General features: G+C 43.5%; 1 protein-coding gene across 2 annotated transcripts in view; it reads right to left on the bottom strand.

The window, feature by feature from the left end:
* LNP1 (leukemia NUP98 fusion partner 1) overlaps nt 1-23,550 on the bottom strand; it is a 35,596-nt gene that overhangs the window by 9,823 nt on the left and 2,223 nt on the right. For both annotated transcript variants that reach the window (XM_054044868.1, XM_054044876.1), the window contains exon 2: nt 1,476-1,721. In XM_054044868.1, the coding sequence (XP_053900843.1) occupies nt 1,476-1,721 (246 nt within the window). The remainder of the gene's footprint in view (nt 1-1,475; nt 1,722-23,550) is intronic.

The following is a 23,550-nucleotide window of genomic DNA, read 5'->3' as shown; positions in this document are numbered from 1 at the left end:
TGGAGCAGTCCTTGTGTTCAGGGAGTCGAAGGAGTGTGATTTTGTGGCTGGTTCCTGCCCGGGAGCACAAGCAAAGTGAAGGACATTTATGACATATCTCTCCTCTCTGTCCCACCACTCAAAGCCAGTCAGAATCTGTTCCCAACTGCCAGCCCTTTCTTCTCCATGTACCATACTCCACTTTATATTAAGTCATCAAATTAAAGGATATTTTACAACTTTTTAAAAACTACAGATCAGCTGGTGTAAACCAGTGTGGCCAAATTTACTTTAATGGAGCTTTGCAAATTAATGCCAGATGAGGATCTGACCCTAAGAGTTCACAACTTGAAAATTTAATCAGTGCTTTTAAAATAGCTTTTGTCTATGAAAGAGATAGGGTAGCCAATCTCGTCTATTTGGGGTTGAATTCAGCAACTTATATAAGCTGGTGCCTATCCCAGAAGCATGTGAGTGGGCCCACTGAATGTAATGAATGGGAGTAGTCCTATTGAAATCTCATGCTTAAGACACCTGCTTAAATGCCTTGCTGGACCAGAGTCAACTTGAAATCTAGCAAAACAAAAAATAACAAGAGTTAAAAGTCATTTCAGGTTTTGGATCTGCTCCAGAGTCCATCTACCGATTTTTTTGTGGTTTTACAATCACATCTCCTTTTTGTAAAGATTTTCTCTCCCATACTGCTGTATGAAAGACTCACACAAACAGCTGAAAAGGACTACACACAAAGTATTGTTAAAGGCAAAGAAAACAAATTGGAAAATGAGAGAGAAATATTTTCCCCTCTGTTTATTCAGTTCTAGTAATCTTAAGTTTCACTGGCAACAATAAGTAAAACCTTTTCAGGCAGTGTGATTCAAGTTGACTGAGTTCCTTTTATGAAAGGCCTTGAAATAAAAAATGCTAAACTGTATTATTCTCTCTCCATTTTGATGAATAGTTAAGACGGGAGAATATGTGTTAAATCCTAGGAAACTGAACTATAAGACAGAAACTATTGTAACTGGTTGTGTCATCAAGGCAAATAGAAAATATAGTAAAATGCCTATGCTTCAGGGGCCATCTTATGAGTAACACTCTATATGGTTAAACAGGTCAGTAGCAACGGGAAAGAGGGCTAAGATGAGCAGCTACCTGTCCAGTTATAAAAAGCAGCACAATTTTAATATTGTAACACTTCATTGGCACAGCTGGAGAATCCATTTAAAACATCTTACCACCATGGTCAGTCCAGGCCAGCTAGTTGCCTTATTTTGGAATCCCACCAGCAACTGGTATAGAGAATTGCACGACATTAAGGGTGTTCAGGCTAATAATATATTATCAAACTAAGCCTGTTTGTGCTACTGTACAAACTGCCTCATTTAAGAGACTAATCCAAATGCATCCTTGGAATATCCCCATTGAAGTCAATGGGATGAATTTGGCTCATTGTTTCTTATGTGGACTAAGCACCCGTAATGGTGGTTACCTACCAAAGAAACTGAGCGCTTGATTTTGAAATGCAGTTGCTTCTCAAAGGATTCTGAAAATTCCTGGATCGAGTTTGAGCGACTTGTTGATCCCGAGCCATCTGGTGAAGATATTTTGCATGCCTTCGTGTGACAATGGCATTTAACATCTTGGCCCTCTTGAAATTCCTTGCAGCCCCTCAAGTGGCCTGAAGATGGGGTTTTGGTAGATGCATGAAGTCTTGTCATATGGATGGACGAAAGCTTGGCCTGCAATAGAAGAGGTCAATGTTCAGTAGTACGTATAAAAGCAGAGCAGCCTTTATGTACATCAAACTCTGCTACAGAATGAATGAAGGACGCTGTACAGCCTCTTGTAGCCTGCCCGCCCTGTGCCACGAACCACCCTGCCAAGGGACCCTCCACAGAGACCGAAGCAGAATTTGCCCCTTAGTCCAATTTTTCAATTGTGGATACCTACCTTAGGCATTCAAATAAGCAGCCTAATTATTAGAGGTGCTAAGCACTCTCCACATCCATTGATTCCAGCTGCAATTGTGGCTGCTCTAAAAATCCGGGCACTGTGGCTACATTTATCTGTGAGCTAGGGAAATGATTCCCAGCTCGTGCAGACATACTTGCGCTAGCTCTCATTGCGCTAGCACGCTAAAAACAATAGTGTAGCCATGGTAGCACGGGCAGCGAGGGTAGCATGGGCTGGCTGCCACGTGCACAGAACAGCCTGAACCTGTGCTACCGCGGCTACACTAGTATTTTTAGTTCGCCGGCTTGATGAGAGCTTGCGCGAGTATGTCTGCGTGAACTGGGAATCAAACTGTTGGCTTATAGCATAGATGTAGCCTTAGTTTAGGTGCCTTACCTTTAGGCACCCAAGTTTGAAAAATTTGGACTCTCTGTAGCTCAGTTTCCTCAGCTGTCCAAAGAAGATAACATTTACTGATCTGCCTCACAAGGATGTTGTGAGGATTAATTCAATGTTTGTAAAGGAGAATGAAGTGACATATAAGTACTAAGTATTATATAGCCTTCGAAATAGTCAACAGTGTCTTTCTGAAGTTGGAGCCAGATCCTCGGGTGCTATAAATCAGAGTAGTTCCATTGACTTCAAGGAAGCTACACCTGAGAGCAACAAAAACGATTAAAGGTCTTGCAAGCATGACCTACAAGGAAAAAAGTGGGTTTGTTTACTCTGGAAAAGACGGAGGGGAGACATAAGAGTCTTCAAATATTTAAATGTTACAGATTGGAGGGTGATAAATTGTTTTCCTTATCCACTGAGGACAGGACAAGAAGTAATAGGCTTAAATTGGAGCAAGGGAAATTTAGATTAAAACTTCGTAAGTGTAAGGGTAGTTGAGCACTGGGACAAATTACCTAGGTAGGGTGTGGAATCTCTGTCATGGGAGGTTTATAAGAACAGATTAGACAAACACTTGTCAGGGATGGTTTTGATAATATTAATCCTGCCTCAGTGCAGGGGACTGGACTAGATGATCTATCGAGGTCCCTTCCAGTCCTACATTTCTATAATTCTATACCAGCTGAGGTTCTCTCCCACAGTCTAGAAATATATTCTAAGAAAAGATGGGAAAGAGCATTAAATATGAGGTATATTTTCTGAACGGGGCTTATGCATTAGCCACAGGCTTAATGCACAGTCTTTCCCTTTCCCACGCACAGTGATCCCACGCAGCACCCAGCAAGGAGGGGACACCAGTGAGGCTGGAAACGCTGTCTGCCTCAGAGCAGGCATGACAGAGGCCTTGGCCATGGCCTGACTTTCCCACTCCTCTGTGTGCTCGTAAGCAGCTGCAGAGCTATGGTCTAGCAAGGGCCACTGTGGAGCTCACTCTCCCCTATTCCCCATATACACAGAGCCATTCGGATCCTGATTTTCTTATACGCTGAGCACCTGCAGCTCCCATTGACTACATCTGGTGTTCTGGGTGTTCTGCACCTCTTAAAATTAGGCCCTACATCTGATGTCTGCTGCCTCTGGCTAATACTACTCCAGTGATTTACCTCCTTCTACTGTCCGTAACATGACTCTAGCTCTTAGAGTCATGATAGAACCTATGAACCTCACCTCTCTGATTTCTTACACACACCGAATTTTTGAATTGTGCATTCTGGGTCTGATGCACTAATAATGGTACTGTTATTTGCAAAGGTCTCCAGGTCTCTCTTATTAGCAGTAGTAGCGCAAAGCTAAACCTACTGGGAGCAGCCACACTGACATACAATACAAAAATGGCCCCAAACGTGAGACCCAGAAAATATCCATAAAACCCACAAATGTTGCTGTGGTCTATCAGAACACAGGAAGAGTCAGTGAAAAGCCAAACTACAACACCCTGTATCCTAGACAAACAGCATACCTTACTACAGAAAGCAATAATTGGGAGCAATAATTGTCTGCCTGCAGAAATCAGTGTGCCAGCCTGGGATGAAAGTTTCAGTGGATTTCTAACAATACAGGGAGTGAGTGGACTTGGCTCAGACAGTCAGACTCCGAAGGACTAAAAATAAATAAATAAATAATCTCACTGACATTTACATTTGTGACGCCCCAGATACTGCCATATTTGAAGCAAGACAGAGCTATGCATTTTTCATCAAGATATGACAGTCCCATATACATGGTTTTTGACTTTTTAATTGGTTGTTTCAATTTACACACTGGCAGTAATTAAAATCACATGCTGCAGCCCAGGTGTAATTAGTAAAGTCAGTGTGTCAAACTCAAAAGGGCTGAGAATTGGACAGTAACAGACTATGAATCCCAGTGATGATTGAACCTGGTGATATTCTCAACCATGTGTAGTTCTTTCCATAGCTTCACACTGACCCAAAACACAGTTTAGGCTTCAGAGTGATGTTTGGGGTTATTGTGTGTGCTGATTATGTTGCTGTGCATGGAAAGTTGTGTAGATTTGTGCAGGGGGCAAATGAGGGGAATGTGCTGCAGTGTGTTTCCCGGCTATGTGTGTTTGGAATTACTGTGTATGCTGGTTGTGTTGTGTGAATGAGTGCATTGATTTGTGTCTGGCAGAAGGTTGTGTAGGTAGATTTGTGTTGGATTGTGCGCATGGCAGTTGGACACACAGGTGTGGCTTTTGGGCCATGTAATCCACCATCTGTGCAGTCTCCCTCATACAACCAATGAAACTGTTGCATGCAAATTAACTGTAGAGGAAGGGTGGTGATTGGTTGAGTTATCTCTGATATCACAATGGTCTAAGACTCTTGGCATGTCATAGATTCAAAAATAACTGTAGCTGGACACCACAAGGGTGTAATTTGTTAAGTCAAAATGGCTGAGAACTTGAAAATTTGATGCTAACAGACCATGAATCCTGGTGACGATTGAACCTGGTGATATTGTGAACAAAAATGCTTGTAGCTGCTTCCATCATTTCACACTGACTTGATAGACATAACAGGTTTCAGAGTGACACACTGAGTGACATTCTTGGAATCTTGTTATATAGATTTTTCTTGTGACTTAATGTCCTGATAATTGTTAACTTGTACATCCCACTTTTGCAGTAGAATTCTGCAAATCTTTACCTTTTCCCCACATTTTTACTACAGATGGAACCACCTTGGTCTCAGGGCTATTCATCTTGTACTGAATCCTCTCAGTTCTCATTTCCAAACATAACTTCCTTCAGTAAGCACCAGTACAATCACTTTTGAGAAAAGCTGTAATGATTCTGGTCAAACTATTTTTACTTTGAAGCATAAACTGTTTCAAACAGGTCGATATGGCTGTATTTACTGTTAAGTCATATTGTATTATGGTTTAAAAGTACATCAAAGCAATCAATTAAGTTTTGGGGGAAAGTAAACATACTATGTTAAACTGAATAAAACTATAGCTTTTGAGTCTATTCCCTGGGTCAATGTGTGCATCGATTACTGGAAAAATCTCTTAGAGTCTATTCTTTGGAGATTTGGGCAAAAACAGGAGGACTTTTGAGATCCAGGATTATATTCTATCATTCTTTCTGTGTAGTATTTGAAAATATTCTATTTTTTAATTAACACATTTTTAAAATTCGCATTCACAATGTGGAATTATAAAACAAGGACTGAAGCAAAAGACAGACTGAAAAGCACATTCTAGACATGACAATTGCTCCAGCTAAGGAACAAGTCTTCCTCAAAAATGTGTATCTGCCTCAGAGCAGATCATTGAATAGGCCACATTAAAGATGAGTAGGCCTCGGTGCAAATCACTGAGGCAGGGCCATATTAAATACCAATCTATATAATCATATTGTTGTGACTCCAGGGTCAATTCCAGCCCATAAATAGAAGACAGACTGACACCAGGCATGGAAAGTAGAGATGTGGCAATTAAAGGTCTGACCGCCTATCCACTAGGTGATGCCTCCAGTAAGCACCAGCCATTACAAGCAGGATTTATGCTGACTGCATAGCCCAGAATATAAAATGTTTTTCCTTTTATAAGCCACATATTTTTATTGAAGAAAACTATTCATGCTCTGAGGCGTTAAGCTCCCTCAGCTCCCATAGACAGAGTTGCTCTTCACTGTACCAACGTTACTGTTGATTATTTGTTGGGGCCTATTCAAGAATCACAGTAGATTTGGAGCATGTAGGCCCCAGCACATCAGACATTCAGAATCCAAAACTATCTGTCCATTTCTTTGTTTCCTTTGAAGAACCTCATAACCAAGCATTCTGTGCCTGAAAATGGTTTGAGCCTAGAATCAGGTTTGTCTTCTTTAATAGGGTGATGATAGGCAAACCTTCAGTCTGACTTGGTTTTGCTTCTCCACAGATCAGTGGTTCTCAGCCTACTTTCCATTGTGGGCCGCATATGTAGCTCTCTATGTGTTATTTGGGCCGCATCCACACACTATATATACTACCTGAGCGGCCCTGAGGATGTCATATGGGTCGCAATTGTGTGGTGATTGGGGTGCAAGCGGCCCATAGCCTGCAGGCTGAGACCCACTGCCATAGATAAATTATCAGTAATTTCAACAGCAGCACCCAGCAAACCTGACCTGTAAGACAATGTTAAAAAACCTGGACATGTTTAGTCTTGAGAAAAGAAGACCCACCTGATAACATCTTCAAATATGTTAAGGGCTGTTATAAAAAAGATGATGATCCACTGAAGATAAGTCAAGAAATAATTGGCTTAATCTGCAGCAAGGCAGTTTTTGTTAGATATTAGAAAAAAATGTGTAGCTATAATAATAGTTAAGTACTGGAATAATCTTCTAAGGGAGGTTGTGGAGTGTTCACCATTGGAGGATTTTAAGAATAGGGTATGGTCAGGGATGGTCTAGATTTACTTGGTCCTGCCTTGGTGGAGGGGGGCGTGGAATAGATGACCTCTTGAAGTCCTTTCTAGCCCTACATTTCTATGATTTCTACCCTTGCACTTATGTCGCTTGCTTATCAAATTGACCACTGAGAGTAGCAATGTCTTCTGAAAAGTGAACATACTTATATAGAAATAAACTCTCTTTCCTTTTCTGCCTTGCACATAACTCAGTTTTCCACTCAGAGAACCTGAGGAGATAAAGTTTTATAATTTTCAAATGCCCAGAACAGGGCACATGTCTCATTTGCGTCTGGCACTGAGGGGACTAATTCTCTTTGCATATGTGACACACATGCATAAAATGCTTTGGCAAAAAGAATTTGGCCTGAGCTAGATTATATTTAATGATGGATGATAAATAATGGTAAAATGTGTAAAAAAAGATCACAGCTGCTGATTTCAGGAACTTCAGCAAGGCATCATAACCCACTGTATTTAAAGTTTGCAGTGGTCACTGAGTCAATCAAAGGATTTGAAACCGTTCTCTAGAATTTCTGATGGCAGTTCTCATATGTTCCACTGTCTCATGTGTACAGGCAAGAGTATGCCATGGTATCCAACTAAGATTTTTTGGGAAGGAGTGGCAGCATAGATTTTAGTTAGGTAGTAATGCCTAATAGTTAGAGCAGGGCATGGGAGCCAGGATTCCTGAGTTCTGTTCCCAGATCTGCTAATGATCCACTGAGTGACACTGAATACTTAAGTCCTATGTGCTCATAAGAACATAAGAATGGCCATACTGGGTCAGACCAAAGGTCCATCTAGCCCAGTATCCTGTCTTCCAACAGTGGCCGATGCCAGGTGCCCCAGAGGGAATGAACAGAACAGGTAATCATCCAGTGATCCATCCTGTCTCCCATTCCCAGCTTCTGGCAAACAGAGGCTAGGGACACCATCCCTGACTATCCTGGCTAATAGCCATTGATGGAGCTATCCTCCATTAATTTATCTGGATTTTTTTTAACCCTATTATAGTCTTGGCCTTCACAACATCCTCTGGCAAGGAGTTCCACAGGTTGACTGTGCATTGTGTGGAAAAATACTTCTTTTTGCTTGTTTTAAATCTGTTGCCTAATAATTTCATTTGGTGATCCCTAGTTCTTGTGCTATGAGGAGTAAATAATACTTCCTATTTACTTTCTCCACACAAATCATGATTTTATAGATCTCTATCATATCCCCCCCTTAGTTGTCTCTTTTCCAAGCTGAAAATGCACATTGGAAAACATAATCCCAACTGTACAAATAAAATGATGGGGTCTAAATTAGCTATTTACCGCTCTCCATTCTGAAAACTGATAATTTATTCCTACCCTTTGTTTCCTATCTTATAACCAGTTACCAATCCATGAGAGGACCTTCCCTCTTTTCCCAGTCTTATTAATCTCTCCTCATTCGGAAACCGTTCCATACTCCTAATAATTTTTGTTGCCCTTTTCTGAAACTTTTCCAATTCCAATATATCTTTTTTGAGATGTGGCAATCACATCTGCAGTGCAGTATTCAAGATGTGGGTGTACCATGGATTTATATAGAGGCAATATGATATTTTCCGACTTATTATCTATCCCTTTCTTAATAATTCCAACATTCTGTTCGCTTTTTTGACTGCCGCTGCACATTGAGTGGATGTTTTCAGAGAACTATCCACAATGACTCCACGATCTCTTTCTTGAGTGGTAACAGCTAATTTAGACCCCATCATTTTATTTGTACAGTTGGGATTATGTTTTCCAATGTGCATTACTTTGCATTTATCAACATTGAATTTCATCGGCCATTTTGTTGCCCAGTAACCCAGTTTTGAGAGATCCTTTTGCAGCTCTTTGCAATCTGCCTGGGACTTAACTATCTTGAGTAGTTTTGTATCATCTGCAAATTTTGCCACCTCACTGTTTACCCCTTTTTCCAGATCATTTATGAATATGTTGAATAGGAATAGTCCTAGTACAGACCCCTGGGGACACCACTATTTACCGCTCTCCATTCTGAAAACTGATAATTTATTCCTACCCTTTGTTTCCTATCTTATAACCAGTTACCAATCCATGAGAGGACCTTCCCTCTTATCCCATGACTCAACTTCCTCGCTGCAAAATGGGAATGATAATAATACATCAGAGACATGTTGTGAAGTTCATTAATGTCTATAAATGATACTAGGATCCTGAAATTAAAAGTGAAAATTATTATTAATTTTCTTATAGCAGTTAGCAGGGGGAGTTGTTTTACAAATCTTTGTCCATACATGGCTAGACATAGATATCTTGTGTTGCCCATTGCGTAGGTGACCATGTGCATGCAATGGCAGGTCTGCCATGGGAGATTATGGCACACGGTGAATGCAAGAAATGGCTAAAGGAAAGGATTCTAAGAAACTACAAGTGCCACTGTTTGGATCATTTTTAGAAACAGATCAGAGGCTTCATTTTTCAACCCTGTTCATTGCAAATTGGTCAGGTTTCTAGGTCAGAAATTTCTAGTCTCAAATTATATATATATATATATTGTCCTGAGACTGAGAAACAAAACAGGTGAAATGTATCCCTGGTGTAACTCCACTGAAGTAAGATGAATTTATCCAAGGACACTAATAGAAGTGGCAACTCCTAGTCCCATTGAAGTTAACAGCAAAACTCTCATTGATTGGTTATGGTGGCCTCTGGGAAAACTCCCCGTCTTCCCTCTCTTTACTGCAAAAGCACAGGGATTTAGAAAATACTCCAGGCACCTCTGATTCAGCAAAGTACTTAAGCACACGCTTAACTCTAAGTATGATGTGAGACTCCTATGCCCAAATAAATGTGTTAGTCTCTAAGGTGCCACAAGGACGCCTTGTTGTTTTTGCTAATACAGACTAACACAGCTACCACTCTGAAACCTGTTCTGAGAGAGACATTACCCACAGTCAGCAAAACTGATGAACTTTTTTATGTACTAGAAAGGTTGTGTTAAACCTATAGTTATATAAATACATTCTGGGTCACACCCTAAGGTGGAGAAGTCACTCAGCATAGATCCATCCCAGGATCTGCCCCAAGAATGAACTTGACTGGACAGTTCAAAAACTGGTGAATCTGGGTTGCAGCTTCAACCTGTCTCCTGAACTTGACTCAAGTACCAAAGTAGAGTGTTTTTAAAAAAGCAAACCTATTCTAACAATGAAAAACCCCACAGCATAATATATGTCAGAGAGAAGGAAACAAGGGTTCAGCATGGGTAGATGAAATTCAACAAGGTAATATAGTCTCCACAAGGGGTTAATGCAGAAAATTGCTTGCAAAAATAGCTGGATCTCCACAATACAATAGTAAGCTTAGTTATATATATCATCTTTAATTTCAATGATTCACAGATTTTAAGACCAGAAGGTACCATTATGATCATCTAGTCTAACCTCAAGGAGAAGTTATGCATGCAGACAGGTGGTGCCAAGGACAGCAGGGTCAGATTTGTCTGATTCAGAATAGTTACAGAATTAGACCCTGATCCTGCAAAGACATAGGCACCTACATCACTTTACATACGAGAGTAGTCTCTTTGAAGTCAATGGGACTGTTCATGTGTGCAAAGTTACTCAGGTGCTTAAGGCTTTGCAGGATCAGGGTCTTAAATTGATAACACATTTTACATAATTATACTACGGATTTGTGTACCACATAGTTATGCTGGCTCACCCTTATAAAACGGTGCGTCAGCCCGCACTAGCGATACTGCAGTGGTTTAGGAGATTACCGTCTTATTTTATTTTATTTTTTTTGTAAATGCAATTCTGCACTCCTTACTCAGGCAAGACTCCCATTGAAGTCAGTGGGAGTTTTGCCCAAGCAAGGAGAGCAGGTTTGGTCCCTACAAGAAGAAGAAGGTGAGATGGCTAAGCAAAAGCAGTGAAGTAGGGGGTCCTGGACAGAAATCTTTCTGGAATACTCCTTCCACGTGGGCTTAATCCTTGGCTGCTTTCCTGTCATGCATTTTCTAACAATTAGTCATTTTATTTCTATGTAAAAAGTTATATTAAAAATAAATCTTAAACAACAAAGGATCTATACAATAGCTCACTCCCCGAAGCTGGAGCAGAATCTGAGATAACCTAAAAAACAACAAGGAATCCCTGTGGCACCTTAGAGACTTCAACGAGAAACGGCGGAACTGGAATTAATTTGCAAACTTGACACCAAATTAGGAATTAGGCCTGAATAAAGACTGGGAGTGGCTGGGTCACTACAAAAAGTAATTTTCCCTCTGTTGATACTCACACCTTCTTGTCAACTGTTGGGAATGGGCGATATCCACCCTGATTGAATTGGCTGCGTTAGCACTACAAAAAGTAATTTTCCCTCTGTTGATATTCACCCCTTCTTGTCAACTGTTGGGAATAGGCCACTTCCACCTTGTTTGAATTGGCCTAGTTAGCACTGACCCCCAACTTGGTAAGGCATTTCCCATCTTTTCATGTGCTGTAAGTTAAATACCTTTATGCCTCTGATGAAGTGGGTTTTAGCCCACGAAACTTATGTCCAAATAAATTTGTTAGTCTCCAAGGTGCCACAAGGATTCCTTGTTGTTTTTGCTGATACAGACTAACACGGCTACTCCTCTGACACCTGAGAACCTAATCCTTCCTTCCAGAACCAAACCTGTCAGGGAATAACCCTAAACCCCTCTCACTCTCCCTTCATCGTCTTTTACAGAACTCTTTCAATAAATAATTAAAGCACATCCATTCCCTTATGCTGTGAGCACAGCCCATATATGCCTCCTAACTTCCCCTATGGCTTAAACTCTTAAGGAGTGAAAACATTTTGCTCATCCAGTTGAGATACCTTAATTGTTTTTCTGGCATGGAGCTAACTTTCTTTCATTATAAAGGTACTAGTAGCCTGATGTTGAGAGATGCTGAGCCCCCACACCTCCCAATGCAGCCAACAGGAATTGCATTTACTCAGTAATGTGTATCACACTTATCACCACAGTATCTCAAGATCAGACCCTTGATGAGGCACTTATCCCGGCTCTCCCCCCAACACACACACACACTTCTTACTGGAAGGGAGGCTCTCCTTTCACTAAAGGCTCGCGTCTGGCGTTTCCTGTAGCCTCTACCCTCTTTCTCATTCTCATCAATCAAGCTGTGACCCCAGAAACTGCTCATCCATTTTGCAAAGGAAATGTCATCATCCTCTTCATATTCCATGTACAGACACTCCAAACTGGGGGGAGCGCCCAACCAGACAGGACAGATGAATGTTAGAGCCGACTGCCAAGCAGATAGTCCCACACTGATCTGTCAACAAGAGGCAAAGGGGTTGTAGTTTCAAACATTCCCTGCCAAATTAATAAAAAAACCAATCCAACCCAATGCAGCCCTAGGCACTGCTTATATATAAGCCAATCCTTAGTAATCTATTTTAAACAAGGTTTCTTTTAATCTTTCCATTACAGAGATGCCCAATGTCACACAGCCTGGAGGGTGACAAGGAAAATGTGTGTCCTAATTCATATTCATTGCTGCTGAGTGCATCAACTGTCAATAATAATGGAGAGTTGCCCACAAAAACATGCCTGGAAGGTGCATGCTCTGATATGAAACAGGCTTGTAATTTGGAGAAGGAGAATGGATATATTGACAGTGGTCAGAAACTGGCACAGCTGTTTATTGAGGCTTAACTGACTTCATGAAATAACTTTTGGCTCTGTTCTTCCAGATGGTATTAAAAGATATGCCCTGCCTGGCAGGAAGCAGGGCTCTTCCGAGAAATCTTTTTATCATCCATTGTGGGTGAGCAACATCAGATAACATGGAGTGATATTGGTTCACAGAATCTTAGAGTCTAAGGCCAGATCACTTGTCTTTCACCAAGGACACTTCATCTCCCCCAATGAAGGCTAGACTGGGCCTAGCACTGCTCCAGTGCACAAAGAAATGAAGGACAAGGGCGCAAAGAGCATAAACCTGCCCACTTGAGCCCTGGGCCAAGCACAGTCCCCGTGTTCACTGTGCTCCTGGCAAGCGGGGACTGAGCCTGCTGTGCACAAACAGTAGCACTGCATCCTCCATTCTAAATGGCTTCTACTCAAGGGCTCAAGTGGTGCAAGGACCATGTGCGGTCCTTCTGCTCTGGGGCGAGTTTCTCCTTCTATGGAGAGATTGGCCCAAAACCACAGTCTCACTCTATCTGGGAGTGTAGCACGCTGTCTTCAAATACTGAGTACCTTGTCGCTGGCGGACATGTTTGCTGTAGGAAACTCTGCCATGGGATGCCCTTGTCCTAGAGGCGTGTATAGGAATAAAGTCCAACAAAGGAATTGCAAGGATCTCTGAGGCGACAGAACTGTTTGAAGGCCAAAGCTGCCTCCCCAGATGGGGCAGAACAATTGCTGGGCCCTGTGGGCCTGATTCTGTGTTGTCCTGGGTCTTGTGTAGTCATTTACAGCAGTTCAAACTGAGCACAAGGTGGGTTTAAAACACAAGCTACCATTCTGATTTGGTAGCATTTTCTCCCTTTGCATTGGTGTAAAGGGCTGCACAAGTTGCAGGACAATGGAGAATCAGGCCCTAGAGATTCCCTGTGGAATTGTCCAATGGGGAAATAGGGGCAGAGACTACTGTGGGACTCTGAGTCAGAGTGGCTAGATGGTCCATTGCTTAGGGCATTAGCCTAGGACTTGGGAGACCTGGATTTGATTCACTGTTCCATCACAGACTTCCTGTGTGACCTTGGGCAAGTTACTCTTCTTGTCTGTGTCTCATTTCCCTGCCTGTACAAGAGGGATAATTGCATTTCCCTCCTCACACACAGGAGCAGCACCAGGGTTTTTGGCGCCCTAAGCGGGGGTCCTTCCGCGCTCCCGGTCGTCGTCGGTAATTCTGCGGCGGGGGGGTCCTTCTGTGCTCCCGGTCTTCGGGGCACTCCCAGAGTGAGTGAAGGACCTCCCACAGAATTGCCGCCAAAGACTCGGAGTGCAGAAGGACCACCCGCTGCCGAATTGCCGCTGAGGGTGGCAAAATTCCACCCCCCCAAATCCTGGTGCCCTAGGCGACCGCCTAGGTCGTCTAAATGGAAGCGCCGGCACTGCTCACACATTAAAGAGGTACTCAGATACTTTGGTGATGGGGGCCTTAGATTGAAAGTCACAGCGCTGTATTTTGAGATAGAATTTGAAGGAACAGAGGATTTAATGTATTTGCAACATCTGTGCCTTTCCACCTACATGTGGGTTATAGACTACACAGGTTCATTGTCTGGAGGCAAAGCCTTCCAAAGGCATCGCAAGTGTGAGTGATGGCCACCAAGAGTTGGCTGCGGTGCCTTGGCCTAGTATTGATGGGGTCTATGGGTTACTGGAAAAAAATATCAAACTACCTCAAACCTCCTGAATTGGACTTTTAGTGTGAGTCGTTCAAACTCAAGAGCTATATACCATCAGCGTATTTATTTGCCTACTTGAATCTCTCAGCAGACATGTCAAATCTCATTCATTGGCATGCTATCTCAATCTCACATCCATCCCTAAGCTTATCTCACTCATTTTGAGTAAATATATAAAGATTTAAAATATTTTTACTCAGGCATTGAAAGAGACAACAACACATCCGGGGCCTCAGGCACAGGGTTTAGTGCTTGGAAAGCCGCTTTCCAAGCTTGTGTACTGTGGTAACCATGGAGACTACTGGCCTTTGTTCTATACAGAGAGGAGGCTATACAGAGAAGTGGCAGGGTTGTGTGTGTGAATACTTGACGGTCAAAAAAATATGAGTTCACTCAAAAAACAAGCAGAACTTAATCGAAAGTTTTCAGGTTCTCAAAATACAGTTCAAAATTTAACCACACTGGACAAATTCATGGCCCTTCATTGTCCCAGTGTGCACTGTGTCACCCTAGAGCTGTCCTGTGGCCATCCATCAAGGAGAAAAAGATTTAACTCATCATCTGGAAAATGAAATACGCAAATAACAGAGCAATGTCTCCACAACCACAAATTCCTTTTGTACCTGTGGCGAATCCCCTCATTGATAAAGTAAGTCAAATATGTTTAATATTTATCATTTGCTGTTATTAATTATTTTAATTTATTATTAATTATTATTCTTGTTATTATTAATCATAATAATCCTCTTCAGGGCACTTGAGTTCCCCAGAAGTAATTTGCTTGCTGACTGGGTTTTTTTTGGTAGTACAGTAGTTTATTCCTAGTACTTTGTCAGAAACTCTGTTTGCAATGTTCTTTCCGAAAGGTTTGATTGTTTTTATGAATTAATTTTTATTGAGTCCAAGTTTTTCGGTTTTCTGTACAGTTTTCAATGTGTCCTGATGAGGGTTAAATATTCATTAATTCATTGAGCTGATGCCTTTATCCAAGGCAACAGGATTATTAAAATACTGTATGTTACACAGACACAAACTTGCAATCCTTATATCACATAAAAAATCAATTCACTATGTGTATCATACTATTAACATATATGCTTGTGAAAATCTGGTTATACTGTTTGGATGTATTTTGTCTATTAATTTCCCATTTTTATATTTAACTTTGGTAAAATATTCAATTTTTTATTTATTACACCTTGTTTATGTACAAAATATAAATGTTTTTTTCCCTAGGTGACATACAAAAATGAAAGTTGCAACTCTGCTTGCATAGCACAATATTCCTTTTGCAACTGCAGCCAACCTAAGCCCCCTGTTTAAAGATATCTTCTCTGATCGCCAGATCGCCCAATATTATGCATCTGTAAGAACCGAGTCAACATGTATGTTGAATGGTGCCATTACTCCCGATTTCCAAGTGTCTTGTGAGGCAAATAAAGACTGAAGCCTTTTCGCTTTCTGTTGATGGCTCTAATATGACACAAGCTTAGAAAAAATGATTTCACTGACAGAGATCCAGAAACATCTTGTGACAAGACAGTTACTTGACTTATGCCTCACTACTGGCATTCATACAGCCACTGCAAAAGAAATCTTTTCCAAAGTTGATCGGAGAATGACATTGCATGAGATACCATGGGACAACTGTGTTGGGTTTTCTGTAGACAATGCCAGTGTAAACATGGGTATGAATAATTCAATTAAATCACTGCTTCAAAGTAAGAATGCATGTGTGTATTTCATGGGATGTCCATGCCACATCATCCACAATACTGCTGTGCTGTGCTACACAGTTTTCTAAAATGTCAGAATTTGATGTTAAAGATGAATGTATTGATTTCTACTATTCCTTTGACAAAAGAACAAAATGAAAGTAATTCTTGGAGTTTTGTCACTTCTGTGATGTTGAAAACAGTGTCTGAAGCATGTCCATAGTCAATAGCTTAGCCTGGAAATAGTTAGTAACAGATTGTTGCAGCAATATGCAGCTCTCAAAAGCTACTTTTTGTCTGTTGATGATAGTTGTGCAAGGTTCAAGAGATTTAAGTTTTGCTTTCAGGCGGGGGGGGGGGGGGGGGAGTTATATGGGCCCATAGTGCCCGGGCTCCAGCAAATTCAGGGCCCAGGGGGCCTGGCTCCACCAATGTTTGGGGCCAGGTCTCTCCGTTGTCCCCGCCTGCCGCCCTTTCGAGCCTCCCCCGGAGCGGCCCCCAGCCCCACCTGCCACCCCCGCGCACCTCCCCCGAGTGTCCATGCCTGCCTTAGGCAGCAAGTGGCTGCACCCTGCAGCTCTGCACTGCGCTCCCTCGCCAGCCGCTGCTGGCTACAAGGGAGCGGTGCTGGGGGCAGGCTGAGACAGCTGCTGCACCTGCGGAGGGAGGAAGGGAGTAGGCGCATGGCAGCCACCCTCCTGGCAGGCAACTCCGAGTCAACTCTGAGGTGGGGGGGCTTTTCCTGGCTAGACCTCCTGAGTAGCAGCCTGGGGGGGCTTGGGTGAGTGTCATGCCAGGAGAGCTGGGGGAGCTCGCTGCTTCCAGCGGGGACAGGGCTAGGGGGAGTCCTCCTCTCTGGCCCCAGCCCCTGGGCAGCCTGTCTGCTGCACCCCAAACTCCTCATCCCTGGCCCAGCCCCACGCCCCGCACTCCCTCCCGCATCCCAACCCCCTGGCCCAGCCCAGAGCCTGCACCCAGCACCCAAACTCCCTCCCAGAGCCTGCACCCAAACCCCTTCCCAGAACCTGGACCCAGCACCCAAACCCCCTCCTGCACCCAGCACCCAAACTCCCTCCCAGAGCGTGCACCCAGCACCCCAAACCCCCTCTTGCACCCCAACCCCCTGCCCCAGCCTAGAGCCTGCACCCAGCACCCAAACTCTGTCGCAGAGCCCGCATCCCTTCCGCACCCAAACTTCCTCCCAGAACCTGCACCCCCTCCCGCACCCAAACTCGCTCCCAGAGCCTTAGGCAGGTGTGTGTGTGTGTGAGCGGGACTTGGACCCGTTCTGGGCACTGTGACGGGTTCAGTCACAGAGACCCCCTTGGGACTGTCACCTGACGTGCTGAAATTACCTCTAAGCCTGTTTTCCCTGCTAGCTTGGGACTCCAAAATCCTGCCTTGTTAAGCCAGACACGCTAGCCTGCTGCAACACAGACCCAGGCCTGGTCCATGCCCCCAAAGCTGCAGACTTTAACCAAAAACTGCTCAGCTGGTCACCTATCTCCAGCACCCAGACACCCAGCTCCCAATGGGATCCAAATCCCAAATAAATCCATTTTACTTTGTATAAAGCTTTGTACTTTATACTCTGTATAAAGTTTTGTACGTGAGATCTGGGGGAGGAATAGCTCAGTGGTTTGCACAGTGGCCTGCTAAACCTAGGGTTATGAGTTCAAGTCTTGAGGGGGCCATTTGGGGGAAAAAATCTGTTTGGGGATTGGTCCTGCTTTGAGCAGGGGGTTGGACTAGATGACCTCCTGAGGTCCCTTCCAACCCTGATATTTTATCTGCACACAGCCTAGCCCCAGATGGCACTTGTAACTGCAACACAGTTTGAGTGTGATATGTGATGAGTTCTGTGCTGCTCCCAGCTTCCACCTTTGGGGCAGGGAGTTTGTTTATAACCAGAGTCCAGGTGATTAAGATAACAACAGGCTTGTCATTACATTAAATTAAATTAAGGATCCTTAAATGATCCTAAAAGCATTGCCAGGCACCCCAGTTAAAAGATAGGAAATGAAGGGTAGGAATAAATGATGAGAATGGAGAGAGGTAAACAGTGGTGTCTGTCAGGGGTCTGTACTGGGACCAGTGCTGTCCAACATATTCATAAATGACCTGGGAAAAGCGGAAAAAAAGTGAGGCGGCAAAATTTGCAGATGATACATAATTACTCAGGACAGTTAAGTCGAAAGCAGACTGTGAAAAGCTACAAAGGTATCTCACAAAACTACGTGACTGGCCAAAAAATGGCAGATGAAATTCAATGCTGATAAATATAAATACAAAATAATGCACATGGCAAAACATAATCCTAACTACACATACAAAATCATTGGGCCTAAATTAGCTGTACACGTCAAGAAAGAAATCTTGGAGTCATTGTGGATAGTTCTCTGAAAACATCTGCTCAATGTGCAGCAGCAGTCAAAAAAGCAAATAGAATGTTGGGAATCATTTGGAAAGGGTTAGATAACAAGATAGAAAATATCATAATGCCTCTATATAAATCCATGGTACGCCCATATCTTGAATACTGCGTGCAGATGTGGTCGCCCCTGCTCAAAAAAGATATATTGGATTTGGAAAAGGTACAGAGAAGGGCAACAGAAATGATTAAGGGTATTTAACACCTTCCATATGAGGAGAGATTAAAAAGACTGGGACTTTGGAAAAGAGATGACTAAGGGGGGATATGATAGAGGTCTATGAAATCATGACTGGTGTGGAGAAAGTGAATAAGGAAGTGTTATTTACTCCTTCACATAACACAAAAGCTAGGGGTCACCCAATGAAATTAATTGGCAACAGATTTAAAACAAACAAAAGAAAGTATTTCTTCACAGTCAACCTGTGAGACCCTTTGCCAGAGGATGTTGTGAAAGCCAAAACTATAACACGGTTCCAGTAAGAATTAGATAAGTTCATGGAGGATAGGTCTATCAACGACTATTAGCTAGGGTGAGCAGGGATCCAACACTATGTTCTGCATGTCACTAGCCTCTGTTTGCCAGAAGCTGGGAGTGGGCAACAGGGGATGAATCACTTGATGATTACCCTCTTCCGTTCATTCCCTATGAAGCACCTGGTATTGGCCACTGTTGGAAGAAAGGATACTGGGCTAGATGGACCATTGGTCTTACCCAGTATGGCCATTCTTATATAGAACCTAGATGCATCTTCTCCCCCCGCTGTACCCCACTAGACCCCACTCCCCTCCCAGAGCTGGGATAGAACCCAGGAGTCCTGACGGGGTATCTCTCTCCACAGAATTAGTAACAAAGTAAGAAAATACATTACAATTTTAAACCTAACCAGTGTCCCTTAAGTGACTTACCACATAGGGTGACCAGATGTCCTGATTTTATAGGGACAGTCCCGATTTTTGGATCTTTTTCTTATATAGGCTCCTATTACCCCCCACTCCTGTCCCGATTTTTCACATTTGCTGTCTGGTCACCCTATTACCACAAGATGTCAGGACATGTTAGTATTAAAGCTGAGCGGGTCTAATATTTATTTAATTTTCTTTCTTATATATAGGAATTAGATACAATGCTCCTGTCCGCTAATTGCTAAGTTATCTGCCAAAAATATAGAGTTTTCAAGTGTCTAAGTAGCCCCACGAATCACAGTTAAAGTTGCACCCCCTCACCAAAATCTGAAATGGCGCCCCTGATTGCAAAACAGAAGTTCTTTTGTGCAGCCAGAGCATTCTATGCCTGTGCCAAGTATGCACAGGAGAAGCTATCTTTGAATGATGAAATGTTAAAGATGGCAGCATTTCTGAACTTTGATATGAAGGAAAACTGCACTTCTAAATAGGTTGAGCACTTTGTTGGCAGATACCAGCACATGTTCAATCTCTCTCCACCTGAGATAGAGAAGTTGTAACAGGAGTTTCTTGATTACCAGTTGCTGCAGAAATCAGAAATCCCTTAGCATGTATGGCAGTGGTCACCAACTCGTAGATTGCAATCAACTGGTTCATCCAGGAGCTTCTGCCAGTCGATCGCAATCTCTGGCCACTAAAAGTCCAGCGGTGCAGCGGGGCTATGGCAGGCTCCCTGCCTGCTCTGGCCCCATGGCGCTCCCAGAAGCGGCCGGCATATTTCTGTGGCCTGGAGGGGGTGGGAGGAGTGTCCTGATTCCGAAACTCCCATTGGCCAGGAACTATGGCGAATGCGGGGGCAGCGCTTGCGGTCCCCAGGGGGAGGTCTCCGCATTTGCGGCCCGGGGGAAGGTCTCCGTGCACTGCCCATGCCCACAAGCACAACCCCCTCAGCTCCCATTGGCCACAGTTCCCAGCCAATGGGAGCTGCAGAGTTGTGCTGGTGGGTGGGGGCCTCCACCCCCCCAGGGGCTGCAGAGACACGCCAGCTTCCGGGAGAGGTGCAGGGCCAGGGCAGGCAGGGAGACTGCCATAGCCACGCTGCACCGCCGACCAGGAGCTCCCTGTGGTAAGTGTCTCCCGGCATGAGCCTACACCTCACACCCCCTCCTGCACCCCAGTCCGGAGCCCCTCCTGCACCCAAACTCCCTCCCAGAGCCCACATCCCTCACCCCCTCCTGCACTCCAATCCCCGCCCCGAGCCCTCTCCTGCCCCCATCTGTCTCCCAGATCCCTCACCTCCTCCCACACCCCAATCCCTTGCCCCAGCCCGGAGCCCCCTCCTGCACCCAAACTCCCTCCCAGAGCCAACACCCCTTACCCCCTCCTGCACCCCAATCCCCTGCCCCAGCCCGGAGTCCCTTCCTGCACCTAAACTCCTTCCCAGAGCCTGCACCCCTCCTGCACCCCTGCCCCAGGCTCAGCCCAGAGCCCCTTTCCACACTCTGAATCCCTCGGTCCCAGCCCAGAGGCTGTACCCCCTCTCACACCCCAACTCCCTGCTCTAGCCCGGTGAAAGTGAGTGAGGGTGGAGGAGAGCGAGCGACGGAGGTAGGGGGGAATGGAGTGAGCGGGGCGGGTCCTCAGGGAAGGGGCAGGGTAGATCCTGAGTTGATTTTAAATTCAAAAAGTGATCTTCTGCGTTAAAAGGTTGGAGACCACTTGTGTATGGGATGAGGCAGCACTACAGACTGACCCAGATAACACTACTGTGCAATACAGGATGGACACTGTATGGACATATCTTAGAAATGTCAAAAACACTTGTGGTCTTCTCAATTTCCCATTACTGTCCCGGGTTGCTAGACATTTTAATTTTACCCCACTCAAATGCGGGAATGGGGAATGTGTTCAGTCTTGTTGAAAAGAATAAGACACCATTCAGACCAAATCTTGGACTAGACGGGATACTGTCCTCTATTATCCATTATCCAAGTAAATCCTGAGCCATGTTTGAAATTATAAAATAGCAAAGGAGGCCACATGCAATATAACAAAGCACATGAATAAAATGCAAAACCAAATTAGATATTAAAAGAAACGTGGAATTTGTCTAAGGTTTGTTAGCTTCAAATTAATTTAATTAAATTTAATTGTTTTATTTATTTTTACATTAATTTAATGTATTGTTTGGCCATGTTTTATTTTAATTAATTTATTTTGGAATCTGATTATTTTAGTTTCCTATAAATATAATATGAGCAATAATATATAAACCAAATAATACTTGTAGTGTAAAGTGTTTTCCAAATGGATGATCACTAAGACAAGGTGATATGCAAAATAATGTTTTCTTTTTTGTTTAGGTTTATATAAAAACAGTTTATTTATTAATATATCTCTTGTTCTGTCCACTGACTTTGTTCCTAAACCAGGGGTTATTAATTCTGGTCCTCAGGGATCTCCAACCATCCAGGTTTTTGCTCCAACCAGCGAATCATTGTTTTTATTAAAATCCACTGGTTTGCATTGCATATAGAATTCTCATGTGCTCTAGACTAATATGAACTAGGACATTTGTTTTATAGGAAATATTAAGCAGTCTACATTTTAAAACAAACTATTAAGTGCTGGTTGGATTAAAAACCTGGACTATTGGATGTCACCAAGGACCAAAGAGGAGAGTTCCTGTCTTAAGCACTACCTGGAAAGTCTCACTCTTTGGCCTTGAATCTCACTCTTTGGGGCTGTAAATCTCTCTCTTAAGGACAGCCAACCCTTGGCATCTCTGTCTCAGGCATATGCTTTTCTCATTATGAGGAGGGAGAAATCAGTCTAAATCCTTCTCTGCCTACCACAGGGATCTCTCTGCGTGTACTGGGGAGCAAGGAAGTAAGGGGCGAATTCTGTGCTGCTCAAGCACACCATGAGTTGGCAACTAATATTGTTTTTATGGCTATATGCCAGTGCATACTTGGTTCAAAGTGTTTAGTGCCAGCTTCTAAAGGGGGAACGGACTCCTTTTCAGTGAGAGTCCAGCCAGTTTTCTTGTCTACAGAATCACTAAAGGAAAGACAGAGCACGAGTATGTTGGCCAGCGTTTTGGTAGAAAAGAAAAGAATGGAGAAGAAAAGAAACAATGGTTAATGCAACCTGGTCAGGGAAAAAACAGAGAGGGGTAGTGATACCCTGTCCCGGTGATCATGTCGATAAGTGTCATAACACAGCAGCACAAGAGGGCAGAATAACAGTTGAATGTGCAACCTTCATTTTGATATCACCTGACTTTCAAGCGTTTTACTTTGCAACCTTAATATTCTTTGATCTTTGTAAACATTGGCACTTTTGTTTGGAATAATGATCAAAGTTCTTTAAATAGCTCATTTCTCTCCCACCTACAAAGAAAGCCAACAAGTTACCTGCAGGGTGCAAAATGCTTAGTACAGCGGAGCAAAAAATAATAACAGAGCAAACTTTCCTATTTGCCCTTAGGTGAGTGCTCCAGGTGAGCAAGTGGAGGCAGCAATGGCAAAAATTCCACTCCCTCCAGTCAGACCTCCAAGCAGGCAAGTACCATCATCATCCATGATCAATGGTCATCTCCCACCCCTGAGAGAGTCAAGCAAGCAGTCACCAGCACCATTATCATCTATGGCATCTACTCCCCTCCCTCCATTAAGAGCTCCAGACAAGGAAGCTTCTTCCTCCCTTTCCTCCTGCTCCTCGACCACAAAGGTTTTTCTTCCTCCATTGAATGTTTTAGACAAGAAAGAAGCAGTAACAATCAAACCCCCTTTTCTCCCTCCACTGAGTTCTTTCATCGAACATGCAGAATCAACAGCATCAGCAGCAAACTTTTCTTTTCAGGTGAGTGCTCCTTTCAAGTCAATGGCAGCACCAATGGCACCTTTCTCAGGGGAATGTGTGACATGCCCCGAAGTGCAATCCAGACTGTAGAACCCATGTCCCCTTTAACGCTCCTGCCCAGACTGTCTCTTACACTGCTATGCCAGTGAACTGCAAACCCCTCCAGGCTCTGTTCACTCAGCCATCAGCATGCAGAGGCACACCCAGCTAAATTGCATGAAGGCTCTCCCAAGCCACATGAACTGTATATAGGGAGACACCAGCAAATTCCCCCAACCCTAGCCTTACACCCCAGAAATGTGCATCTTACACAGCTCAAGACCTTCTTGATCAGTGTAAGCCCATTTATTAGTTTGCCACTCCTTCAAGGGTACTGGACATGCCCCAACTTCAGTAATCTGGGCAGATCCCCCAAGCACTTTAAACC

Source organism: Malaclemys terrapin, chromosome 1, assembly GCF_027887155.1.
Source record: "Malaclemys terrapin pileata isolate rMalTer1 chromosome 1, rMalTer1.hap1, whole genome shotgun sequence".
NCBI lineage: Eukaryota > Metazoa > Chordata > Testudines > Emydidae > Malaclemys > Malaclemys terrapin.
This window is presented reverse-complemented; position numbering and strand designations above follow the sequence as displayed.